At 43.2% G+C, this 13,093-nt stretch overlaps 1 protein-coding gene across 2 annotated transcripts in view; it reads right to left on the bottom strand.

Moving 5' to 3' along the window:
* rabep1 (rabaptin, RAB GTPase binding effector protein 1) overlaps nucleotides 1-13,093 on the bottom strand; it is an 89,703-nt gene that overhangs the window by 65,408 nt on the left and 11,202 nt on the right. For both annotated transcript variants that reach the window (XM_083645588.1, XM_083645589.1), the window contains 2 exons: nucleotides 8,332-8,535; nucleotides 1,954-2,114 (listed from right to left, as the gene is read on the bottom strand). In XM_083645588.1, the coding sequence (XP_083501714.1) occupies nucleotides 1,954-2,114; nucleotides 8,332-8,535 (365 nt within the window). The remainder of the gene's footprint in view (nucleotides 1-1,953; nucleotides 2,115-8,331; nucleotides 8,536-13,093) is intronic.

The raw sequence follows: 13,093 nt of genomic DNA, 5'->3' as shown, positions 1-13,093 counted from the left end.
TCGGATGTCAGCGGCAGGTAGGCCGGCCAGGAGCACGTTGCAGTAGTCCAGGCGGGAGATGATAAGTGACTGGACCAGGAGTTGCATCGCTTCCCTCGTGAGAAAGGGACGGATTTTGCGGATGTTGTAGAGGGAGAACCTACAGGAGCGTGCTGTCGCAGCAATGTTGGCCGAGCAAGACAGCTGGTTGTCAAGGATCACCCCAAGGTTCTTAGCTGTTTGGGAGGGAAGCACAGTGGTATTGTCAATGGAGATGGAGAGATCTGCGAGATGGCAGTCTTTCCCTGAGTAGCTCTGTCTTACCAAGATTGAGCTTGAGGTGGTGGGCAGACATCCAGTCACCGATGTCTTTGAGGCATGCAGAGATGCAAGCCTCAATTTGGGTGTCAGAGGGGGGGAAGGAAAGGAAAAGCTGGGTGTCATCGGCGTAGCAGCGATAAGAAAAGCCATGAGATGAGATCACATGGCCAAGAGATCTGATATAGAGAAGGAAAAGCAAGGGGCCCAGGACTGAGCCCTGGGGGACACCGGTGATAAGAGGGGAGGATCTGGAGAGGGACCCTCTCCATAAGACCCGGTATGAGCGGTTCGAGAGATAGGAAGCAAACCAGGAGTGTGCAGAACCTGAGATGCCGAGGTCAGACAGAATGGAGAGAAGGATTTGGTGGTTGACTGTATCGAAAGCAGCAGACAGGTCAAGGAGGACAAGGACAGAGGAGAGTGATGAGGCCTTAGCAGTGTGAAGGGCCTCTGTGACTGCAAGAAGAGCTGTCTCAGTGGAGTGAGAAGCCTTGAAACCGGACTGCAGGGGGACCAGGAGGTCATTCTGGGAGAGATAGAGAGAAAGTTGGTCGGACACTGCTTGTTCGAGGGTTTTGGAAAGGAATGAGAGAAGAGAGACAGGTCTGTAGTTCTGAATAGCAGTAGGGTCAAGGTTTCTTAAGCAGAGGCTTGACTCTAGCAGTCTTTAGAACAGGTGGAACAATACCTGAGGACTGAGAGGAGTTCATGAAAGTAGGGAGGAAGGGGGATATGTCAGGTGAGATGGTTTGGAGGAGAGAGGAAGGGATAGGATCGAGGGGACAGCAAGTGGCTCAGTTAGAGCTGACGAGTTTAAGTACTTCACCAGGAGAGAGGGGAGAGAAGAAAGTAAATCCGGGGACGGGGGGCAGAGAAGCAGGACTGGAGTCGGGAGTGTTATTGAGGGTACCTGGAGGATGGAAGGAGGAGCTGATCATCTACCTTCTTAGTAAAGAAGGTTACAAAATCATCAGCAGAGAGGGAGGAGAGAGGGGGAGGGGAGGGAGGGTTGAGGAGGGTGGAGAAGGTGGAAAACAGTTTACTGGGGTTGGATGCAGAGGACTGGATTTCAGAGATGAACAAGGAAGTTTTTGCTTTTGAGACCGCAGAGGTGAAGTTGGAGTGGATAAGGTGGTAGGAAGAGAGATCTTCAGAGAGATGTGATTTTCTCCATTTCCTCTCAGCTGCCCGAAGCTCCGTTCGATCAGTTTGCAGAGATTCGGTCAGCCAAGGAGCATTACAAAATTACGTATTGCCGATCTGGTGTATTGCTATGGTTGTAAAACATGGAAAAGTACAAAAACAATAATCCATAAACTGCAAGCGTTCATTATTAACTACTGCCTCTGATACATACTGAGGATATGGTGGCCCAGCAAAATAACAAATGTAGACTTGTGGAAACAGACAAACCAGGAGCGAATCAACAATCAAACAATCCACAGAAGAGAGTGAGGTGGAGATCCATGGTGGATGCCCTATGCTCCCCAAAGGGGCCGAGAGGAAGTCAAGTAGCCAGACCCTAGTAGAAATGCTGCGCAAGTAAGCCTTCTTTAGCTGGAGTATAATAGAGGAGAATCAGGAGATATCATCAGTTCCTGCCGCATGCTGCAGCTTTATATCAAAGAAGTAAGAGGTAAAAGTCAGACCCACTTTCTTCATCTCGTCCTCCAGGTTCTCCTCCTCCTGGCCCTCAGTGAGGCGGCGTCTCAGTTCGCCCAGCTCCCGCTCCACCGCCTCACGGTACTGGTTCCACTGGGCGCGCTCCTGGTCCAGCCGCTGGTGGAACTGGACCTCGTACTCACACACCGTGTCTGAGGAACCAAGAGAGAGAGAGAGAGAGGGAGCATACGCTGAGAAAAAGGTCTCCATCTTGATCAACTTGTTTAGTCTAGAGTAGAGCCTTAATGTTATTTTTCTTAATATAAGTGAATGCTGTTTTTTTTCCTCTTCTTATCTTGATAATACTACTAGAGCGGTCTGTCTCATTTAAAGTAGGGATTCTTCATGATGAGACAATTTGATAAGCGATATTGGGGTTCACGATTCAACATAACGATGCTACAATGTAAATAAAAGTTCAATGATAACAAAGTCTGACAGTGTATAATTCAGTTTATTTCTGACAAATATTTTTGGCGATGGCACTGGCTAATAGAATGTAAAGAACAATTTAAAAATGCCATTATAAAGTGAAAATAATATAATTTGGATGGAGAGCTTGTGAAACTCATGGTCAAGCGTCCTATTTGTGATTATTACAGCAGAATAACATGGAGCTAATATCACAATTAATGTTTCTGCCCCACGATACGTACTGTCACATTTGCGATACATTGAATTTAGATATATTGTCTCAACCCTCATTTCAAGACATTTTCACTTTTTTCTCGATAATTCTCCAAACAGGAGAAACTGTATTGGGAACAACAGAATTTAGCTCACCTAGCTGGAAGACCTTTTTTCACCGTCCGGCTTACTAACTGTCCCTAGGATCAAATCAAATCATGGGAAGGCCGCATTCACCCACTATGCTTCTGCTAGCTGGAACAAACTGCCTGAAGACCTCAGATCTGCCCCAACTTTACTCACTTTTAAAAATAGACTAAAGACTTTTATGTTTACCGTCGCTTTTAACTGCTGACAGCTGTTTTAGGAGATATATGTGGCCTCTAAAGGCTCGAGTCCAACTATTATAAAGGTTATGGACATTTTTCCAATCATGTGTGTGTAATCATGTTTCTTATCATGATGTCGGGGGATTTAATATAGAAAAAAAATTATTTATTCTATTACGCAAACCCAATGAGTCCCCTGTCAGTTTTTTAGTTCTTTTTGTAACTGCTGCACCTGTCGCTTAATGGACTTTATATGCTCTTTCTTAAAGTTCAGTTGTGATGTTTTCAAATGCCTATTTTATTCTCTTCTTTTATTATTTTCTTTTCTTGTGTCAATCATTTTATGTGAAGCACTTTGAATTGCCTTTGTGTATGAAATGTGCTATACAAATAAACTTGACTTGACTTATTAAAAAAAGAAATCAATACTGTATTTTATTTTTCAATTTTCAGAACATGAAGAACAGACAAGAACAACAAATAAACTAGAGCCATATGAAATCCGCTTTAACAGAATCGCGGATGGAATCACGGAATTGACCAATAAAAATGGAAGCTACTGTAAAACGTGGAATACTGCAGAATTTGCCATAATTGGGCTGCAATTCAATAATAAGGTGATGTCCTGTTATAACTTTCAAAATAAAATAGTATTTGATGCATTTTCTGATGTTTGAAGTGAATGTTTTGTTCACAGTTGTTTTTTCTTTAAACATAAAAATTATATAGAATGTTTTGTACAGTCATCTACTGTATTTCTGACTTGAATCGCTTGTTAACACATTGAGTGCCAGCCATTTTTTCAATCCTGTAGGTAAGTTGTGCCAGGTTTTTTTTTGAGGATTCTGGCTCATTTTACAAGAGCCGAGGATTATTTTCTGTTAAGAATTCGTGAACACCAATCATCTAAAAATAACTAATAGAATGTGTGCTTTCTCTGTCTAAAAGAGTTAGTTTGCAGAGTTAGTAGTTATGTAGATATTAGCCGTTGAGTACAGCATGGTTTCAGAGATTTTCAGAGAGTTTGGAGATAAATGGATTTTTAGAACCACCTCACGTGCCTGTGATTATGGGTGCCCTTGTCTCCCACTCTGTTCTCTCTCTCTCTCTCTCTCTCTCTAGAGAGAGAGAGAGAGAGAGAGAGAGAGAGAGAGAGAGAGAGAGAGAGAGAGAGAGAGAGAGAGAGAGAGAGAGAGAGAGAGAGAGAGAGAGAGGAGAGAGAGAGGGAGAGAGCGAGAGGGAGAGTTGCTTCAACTCCTCCCTCCGTGGGCGTTCTTCTTGGCTGCAGCGGCCGTCACAAGCTTGTCACCAGTCTCAGTGCTTTGCTGCTGTCCTGTGCCTGTGGCTGCGCGGCCGCTGTTTGAGGAAGTCGGGATGGACTCGCTCGCTTCTTGGAGTTTTGGTTGAGAGAAGCTTTTGCGATTCTGGTCATATTTATGCTGCGTGTTTCAAAGTGTGTTCCACCTGTAATCTATTATGTAAATTTGCAATCCCGCATCGCCAGCAATCAGCGCGAAAACGAAAGCGTTTCCCCCATCCATTTTCATGAGAATGGCTGGGGTGAGAATGGCGTGACAAGTTAAAAAAATGCTTGCCTTCCTCTAGTCAGGAGAGCACTGTCGCCACTTAGTGGTCGGTAAAATAGATTATACACATTCTCTTGCTCCAATAGTGATCTAGAAGACGTAAAAGTTGTTGATTGATGTCCCACCGTCAAAAAAAAAAAATGTTTATGTAAGACGAGATATCTCGGCTCTGGCACTCAAGCGTTGGATTATGTAAGACGAGATATCTCGGCTCTGGCACTCAACGTGTTAACTCATTCACCGCCAGTTTAGGACTGCCAATATTTAGCACAGGCCAAAGATTTTCATAATTGTTGGTCATCTTTCAAGACCCACAGTAAATTATCTATTAGCACCAGAGTGATTTGCAATACCTCAAAATGAAGATGTACGTCTCTGGGTTCACCAGGAAAAAAAAAGTGAGCTTTTAGCATGTTCTGTACTCTACTTATAGCCATTTATATACACCCTGTTTTCTCCCAAAAGGTCTCTCTGAGAAAAGAAATTGCAGAAAATGGCATTTATGTACACAGCACACAATATCAGGCAGAACTCGCTCTCAATTCTTTTATTTTGAACTGTATTGACATCAGACATGTAAATATTATTCATTATGACACAAATGACAAAAAAAAAATATATATATATATATATATATATATATATGAAGTGCTTTTTTTACATTCAACAATACAGTTTGCTCAGTGTGAGTGAGTGTACAGACAGACACACAGACAGACAGACAGACACAGACACAGACACAGACACGCACGCACACACACACACACACACACACACACACACACACACACACACACACACACACACACACACACACACACACACACACACACAGAGAGAGAGAGTTCTCTCCACAGCTGCTGCTAGATCGCACCTCCTTCCTCCTCCTTCCCCATCAGCGTTTTGCCTCCTCTGCTGCTCGTTTCCCTCCTCTCGCTGGGACGAATGCTGCGACAGGAACGGGTCCGCGGCTTGGCTTTGGGACCAGGCGCTGCTGGAACCGGATCGATCATGTTCGTCACGGGTTTGACTAGGCAATCCAGGTTCGCCCTGCAGCAAGGCTGGCACATAGGAACGGGGTCCAGGGACCAGGATCGATCATGTTGGTCACGGGTTTGACTACCGCGGTTTCGATGTCCGCTGCTCTGCAGCAAGTCGATCAGCTCTGCAGCGCGGCGAGGGGGCATTTCAATGGCGTTTCTCCTCTGCAACAAGGAAGCGCGTTTCTCCTCCTTTCCACCTTCTTCCTAATTTCAAACAACAGCTGCGGTATGTGTTTGATAACGTGCTGTCGGCTTGACTTTGAGGTTAGGGACCCGAAACTATGTCACAGGCTGGGTAAGTGTTTCAACTATGCGCTGCACTCATAAAAACAAAAACACGTCAAACACGTCATTGGCGGGGAGGGCTATTTCTGATAACACGCCAAAGACGTCATTGGCGGTGAATGACTTAAAAATAGTGCATTGTTATGTAAATTGATTGTTATATCTTATTAAATTGTGGACATTTATTCATCCCCACATATTAGACACTATTTCTGATGGTAAAATGAGCATAAAAAGCAAAACACAGAATTCAGAACAATTAAAACGGAAACTAGAACGACCGCAACGCGGACTTATGCCTCCGCCATTAGTTCATTCTGGAGTCCAAATCGCCATTTGAGGCAAATTGGAAGAGATTCCGTCAAGGCGCTCCTGTGATGTTGCATTACAGAGCTTGGAAATTGGGTGTGTGAGAGGTCACAGTGACCTTGAACTTTGACCACCAAAATGTAATCAGTTCATCCTTGAGTCCAAGTCGATGTTTGAGACAAGTTTGATTAAATTCCGTCAAGGCATTCCTGAGATATCGCGTTAACAAGCTTGAAAATGGCGTTCGAGAGCTCACCTTGACCTTTGACCTTTGACCACCAAAATCTAATCAGATCATCCTTGAGTCTAAGGCGATGTTTGAGGCAAATTAGATGAAATTCCGTCAAGGCATTTGTGAGATATCGCGTTAACAAGCTGGAAAATGGCGTTTGAGAGGTCACAGTGACCTTGACCTTTGACCTTTGACCACCAAAATCTAATCAGTTCATCCTTGAGTCCAAGTCGATGTTTGAGACAAGTTTGATTAAATTCCGTCAAGGCATTCCTGAGATATCGCATTAACAAGCTTGAAAATGGCGTTCGAGAGGTCACAGTGACCTTGACCTTTGACCTTTGACCACCAAAATCTAATCAGATCATCCTTGAGTCTAAGTCGATGTTTGAGGCAAATTTGATGAAATTCCATCCAGGCGTTCCTCAGATATCGCGTTAACAAGCTTGAAAATGGCATTTGAGAGGTCACAGTGACCTTGACCTTTGACGTTTGACCACCAAAATCTAATCAGATCATCCTTGAGTCTAAGTCGATGTTTGAGGCAAATTTGATGAAATTCCGTCCAGGCGTTCCTCAGATATCGCGTTAACAAGCTTGAAAATGGCGTTCGAGAGGTCACAGTGACCTTGACCTTTGACCTTTGACCACCAAAATCTAATCAGATCATCCTTGAGCCTAAGTGAATGTTTAAGGCGAATCTGATGAAATTCCGTCCAGGCGTTCCTCAGATATCGCGTTAACAAACATGGAACATCGTACGGACGGACGGACGGACGGACGGACAGCCGTACGGACAGCCGTACGGACGGACAACCCGGATCCATAATGCCTCCGGCCTGGCTATCGCCGGCGGAGGCATAAAAAACGAATTTGGGAAAAAATAAAATGGAATTTGGAAAAAATAAAACGGATTTCATATGGCTCTAAAATAAACAGACACGGAAAAAGAAAATACACAACACATCAACATTACAACTAGAGACTGGCAACGAATTTCGAATTTTCGAATAATTGTTTTTATTATCAAGATCGACTTTTATTATTGAAAGTCGAAAATCGTTTATTTATCATTTATTATTTTTATCGGAGCCTGTCTCTTTAAGAATGACACATTTGTCCATGTGACGTTGCCGTAGGGGCTGCGCACCAGAGCTGCGCACTGGAGCAGAACGGCTCTGGGCTCAGGCAGCTAACAGTAGCAGCACCCAGTAGCTCTAGAAACGCTAGAAATGTAGAATAACTGGTCTTTAACTGTCTACTGTATATTACAGCAACACTCAGCCATGTAGGCTCAGGTCTGGCTGCCTAACGTTAGACAGCCAGACCTGAGCCTACGTTGCCGTAGCTGCTGGCTGTGCAGTGCGCACTCACTCACGCAAGGAGCATTAGCGACAGTAGCACCCAGCAGCTCCTTGATAGAAACGGTAGAAACTTATTCGAAATGGTGTCTATCTACGTACATTACATCAACACTCAGCCACAAGGAAACGGTTTCAAGGCTCATTACTGCATGAAGAAAAGCTGATATTCTGTCCACTGTTCCATGGGCCATCTCGGCTTCGTTCGGGAAGCTAAGCTAACATGGCTAACATAATCAGGGACTGGGTTTGTGAACATCAATACAGTGCCAAAGTCACCCCCTCTCCCTGTCCATGGGATTTCATCCGCTATTCATTTTTCCATAGACCTTGCGTAAAATGCTTATTCAAATTGTTTTACTTGATCAAACCAAGTGATTCAACTATACTTAGAATCAGGGGAGAGGAGACCATGTAAAATTTGACTCGCAAAAAAAAAGGGGGGGGGGCTAATTCAATTCGTATCTTGCCTTCAATATTCTCTGTCTGACAATATTGCTTTATTATTAACAACCGGTCAACAGACTTCAAAGCTGATGGGCTTAATGGAAAGAGCGTGACTCAAACTGGTTAACAGTTAACTCAAATTGTCTTTACCTTTCATGATGGCCTGCAGCGAGGCCACCTCTTCCTGCCACTGGCTGCGGACCTGGTCGATGGCCTCCTGCTTGGTGCTCTCCGACACGGTGGCCACCGCTTTGATGTTCTCCATGTCGGCCCGGGCGTGGGCTAGCTGGGCCTGCATGGAGCTCAGCTCGGCCTGGGCACCCTCCAGCAACGCCGCCTGCCTCTTCAGCTCCTCTGTGGGGCAGAGAAGATGGGTCAAAGATGAGGCTGAAGGAACAGGAAAGTGGATGCTGGAGGTAAACGTAAATGAGGAGAAAATAGAGAGGCAAAGTGACCGCCTACTTCCTGCTTCAGCACTGTACCAGAGATTTTTATCCGCCATTTATTTTCCCATAGACATTTCGTAAAATGCTTATGAAAATAGTTTTACTTCGTCAAACCAAATGGTTCAGCTATATTTAGAATCGGGAGAGACCATAGAACATTTCACTCGGACCAAAACCTAAAAAAAACGACATAAAAAATATTTTCTTTAAATCCGCAATTTCTTTTACATTGTGGTCAGAGTGAAATGTTATGCGGTCTCTCCTGTTTCTAAACGTGTATTCACACCTGTAGGTCGTTTGCTTTGTTTTCCGATTCAGGTACCGTAAATTCCGGTACCTTATAGTCCGGAATTTACGGAGAGAGAGAGAGAGAGAGAGAGAGAGAGAGAGAGAGAGAGAGAGAGAGAGAGAGAGAGAGAGAGAGAGAGAGAGAGAGAGAGAGAGAGAGAGAGAGAGAGAGAGAGAGAGAGAGAGTGTGTGTGTCTCCAAACTCCTCCCTCCGTCTGTGCTGCGGAGTGCTCTGCTGCTGGGAGTTTGAGCAGCGAGTTTGAGCAGCCTCTCTCCCTGGCAGCGAGTGTGGATAGGTCTCACTGTCTCTTGGGTTTGAGAGCCCCGATGAAGCCCCGTGCGACTCTAGGCTTTATGCTGCTCACCCAGTCCATTTCTGGAACCCCCCACCGCAGCAGCGCGAAAGTGTCCCCGCCTACAGTATGAGAATGAGGCTCGTTCGTTTCTGACTGTAAAATCGCCAAGCCATTTCCGCGGGAGGCGGCTGCTTTTGGTTGACTTTATCTCTGTCGGGAGAGGACCGTCGCCACCTAGCTGGTCGGTAAAATAGATTATACACATTCAATACTTCCAATATCTCCATAGGAGACGCGGGGGGCATTGATCCACGTAGCACCGTCAAAAAAACGGCCAGCTATTTCCTTGAAAATTAGAATGCTTTCTCCAGCACGGAAAGCCACAGCCACGGGTCCCGTGGCTGTGGCTTTCTCTCTGTCTCTGTCTGGAGAGAACTGTCGCCACTTAGTGGTCGGTAAAATAGATTATACACATTCTCTTCCTCCGATAGTGATATAGAAGACGTAAAAGGGGTTGATTGATGTCCCACCGTCAAAAAAAAAAAATGTTTATGTAAGACGAGATAGCTCGTCTATGGCACTTAACCGTTGGATTATGTAAGACGAGATATCTCGGCTATGGCACTCAACGTGTTAATGTTTTTTTTTTTTTTTTTTTTATTGTGTTTTAATGTTTAATTACCATATGTAAGGGTTCGTGCACAGAGGGGATTGTCGGGAAAGAGATGGCTGTTTGAGGAAGCTCCCATTTATTAACATTTCAACAAAACAACATAACACAACACCACCTGTGTTTTTTTTTACAGTGCACACAGTGTCCGCGGTGTGGTGAAAAGAGGGCAAGAGAGGAAATTAAAACAGAAGTGGATTTATAGTTAGAAAGAGTGCTAAAGAAGAGAGAATTCCGTTTTTTATTTTTATTTTTTCTGAAAAAATCCATAGATAAGCCGCACCGTTATATAAGCCGCAGGGGCCAAAAAACGGGGAAAAAGCCGCGGCTTATAGTCCGGAATTTACGGTACTTAATTGATACAATTGTTGCATTTGTGCCTTGGTTCATTTGTGTTCACACAACCACAAATCAAACGATCCAAATACGGTAGTATTGTCAAGCCTCCTGGATTGGCAAGGAGACACTCCGGTAGGCTGATAGCCTCTCGGGATGGAAAAAATAATTCCCAGAGATTTTCCTATATAATTATAAGAATGCGTTTTGTTAGACCTACATTGTAGGCTATGTCAGGCGTGCGCCGTGCGAGGAGAGAGAGAGAGAAAGAAAGAGGGAGGGATCGATCGAGAGAGAGAGAGAGAGAGAGAGAGAGAGAGAGAGAGAGAGAGGGAGAAAGTTATTTATTTATTTATATAACTTATTTAGGCTAAATCGGGAATTGGGAATTTGGAGATAGAAGATCAAAGACCCTCGCAAATTCTGCTATTAGGCTACTATCACGGAGACTTCAGAGGATTAGCCGAGACATAGGCTATATGAACACCTGTCCTGTCAGGAATAAAATATTAATAAATAATTTAATAATAACGGACATTTCGAGGAAGACATGCAATCAGTCTGATTGTCTGATTGAACCAGACAATCTTATCACAAAGAAGGCTGGCTCTGATTACCATGACTTGTTTTCATTTATTGAATGGAGACCAGAGGTAAGTTGATTGAGTTCAAACTGCTGATGTGATGATCCAAAAATCCCACAAAGTTTATCCATGCAAGTCACAAGTCGCCAAAACAGGATCTGAAAGATGTTGTTTTTAAACGATAAAAATGCTCGTTCTTCAGGACATTACGCACAGCGCAGCTGACTACAGCAGCTGGTTTATCCAAAAATGCGCACTGTTTCCTGCAGTTGTGGCGGATCGACGTCGGATCACGTTCTCACCACAAACGAACCGCACCAGAGTTTGTTTAAAGTGGACCGAGACCACCCTTTCTTGGCGATCTCGGTCCCCTTGTTTTGTCCCGCATCCGAGTGCGATTGCTGTGTTCACACTCCCCCAAACGAACCGCACCAAGGGGGAAAACGCTCTCTGTTTCGGAACAACTGCTCCAAACGAGATAGGTGTGAATACACCCTAAATTAGGGATGGGCATCGAATTTCGAATTTTCGAATAAACATTGTTATTATCAAGGTCGACTTTTATTATTGAAATTCAAAATTCGATTTTTTTTTTTTTTTTTTTTTTTTTTTGTGAAATGTTGCATTGTCTCCCCTGATTCTAAGTATAGTCGAATCGCTTGGTTTGAGCAAGTAAAACAATTTTTCTAAGCATTTTAAGCAAGGTTTATGGAAAAATGAATGGCGGATGAAATCCCATGAAGAGGGAGAGGGGGTGACTTTGGCACCCCTTTGGCACTCAGACCTGAGCCTACTAAATATTTAATGAACCACTCATGATTGTCAAAACTGTTTTTTATTTTCGAAAATGTCAATGTCATGTTCTTTACTTCAGTGGTGCAATGCTTGTTTGAGCTAAAAATCCACAGCAGAAGCTTTTTATATTAATTAATAAAGCCGTAGACTTAGAATCAGGGGAGACAATGCAACATTTCACTCACAAAAAAAAAAAAAAAACATTTTTAATTTTTTTTACATTTTTATTTTTATTTTCGAATTTCGATTAAAAGTCGACTTTGGCCAGCGAATTTCGAATAGTGTTTTTGCTAGAAATGCCCATCCCTACCCTAAATATATCTGAACCGTTTGGTTTGAACAAGTACAAATATTTTTATAAGCATTTTATGAAATGTCTATGGGAAAATAAATTCCAGATGAAAATCTCTGGTACAGTGCTGAATAGGGATGTTCATCAATTATCGAAAATCGATAATCGATCGTTAAGGATTGGAATCGATCCTGTGGCATTTGGATCGATTTTTTAATTATTAAAAAAAAAAAAAAAAAAAAAAAAATTTGGACTAGGTTTGGGTGGAATTCGTTCCTCCTCGCCCCACTCCATTGCACAGCCGACTAACGTGAGGTGGAGCTTCATATAGTCTCTAGTTTTCTGGCTGGGCACGGGCCTTTGTGCCAACAAAACTGTTTTAAACATGAGAAATTCACACCGGCATGCGCCGGGGACAGCAGTGTTGGAGAGGAGACACATTGAAATAAAGAGTTCATTGAGGAGAACACGTTGTCTTTCGTATTTTCTGCCATAGGCATTCATTTTGTTAAAAAAAAAAAAAAAAAAAAAAAATTGAAAATTGAAAATATTGAAAATTTTCTAAGTATTAATAAAATCGATAATCGATAATTGATCGTTAATTCTCACCGATTATCGATTTTGGAAAATTTTCAAAATGAACATCCCTAGTGCTGAAGTAGGAAGTGATGTTCCACTTTGGCTCTCTATAACAACAGAGATGAGAGCGGAGGAATCGGGGGAAAGCAGGAAAACGGGGGCATAGGAGCACAGACAGACAGACAGACTAAAAGAAAGAGCTACACACAATACTGGCTTTGTCAGTCTACAATGTCATTGGCTGCTTTACATGTGCACAATACTTCAGACACTGGGCCTTATTCCTGGCTAAGGCCTTATCCAGGATGGGCTATAGCAGTGGTTCCCAAACTTAGGGTCGCGACCCTAAGTGGGGTCCCCTGGAATTCAAATAGGGCTGCCTGAAATTTCTAAAAAAACAAAAACAAAAAACAAACACACAATTTAATATTACCAAAGATGATTAAGGTCACTTGCGATTTGTTTTTTTTGTTTTTTTAAGTTTAAAGAGATAATCTCTAAGATTTCAGTTTTGTTCTCTTGGGTGACACGTATGGCCGTGGGTGGTAATTGCAGGTGAGATCCAAACAGTGTAATGTCACATAATGTCACTATATACTGCAAAGGCTTCATCCAAATGGACATAG

This window comes from Poromitra crassiceps (assembly GCF_964638095.1).
Source record: "Poromitra crassiceps genome assembly, chromosome: 1".
NCBI lineage: Eukaryota > Metazoa > Chordata > Actinopteri > Beryciformes > Melamphaidae > Poromitra > Poromitra crassiceps.
Note: the sequence above shows the minus strand (reverse complement) of the source record. Positions and strands in the feature narration are given on the sequence as shown.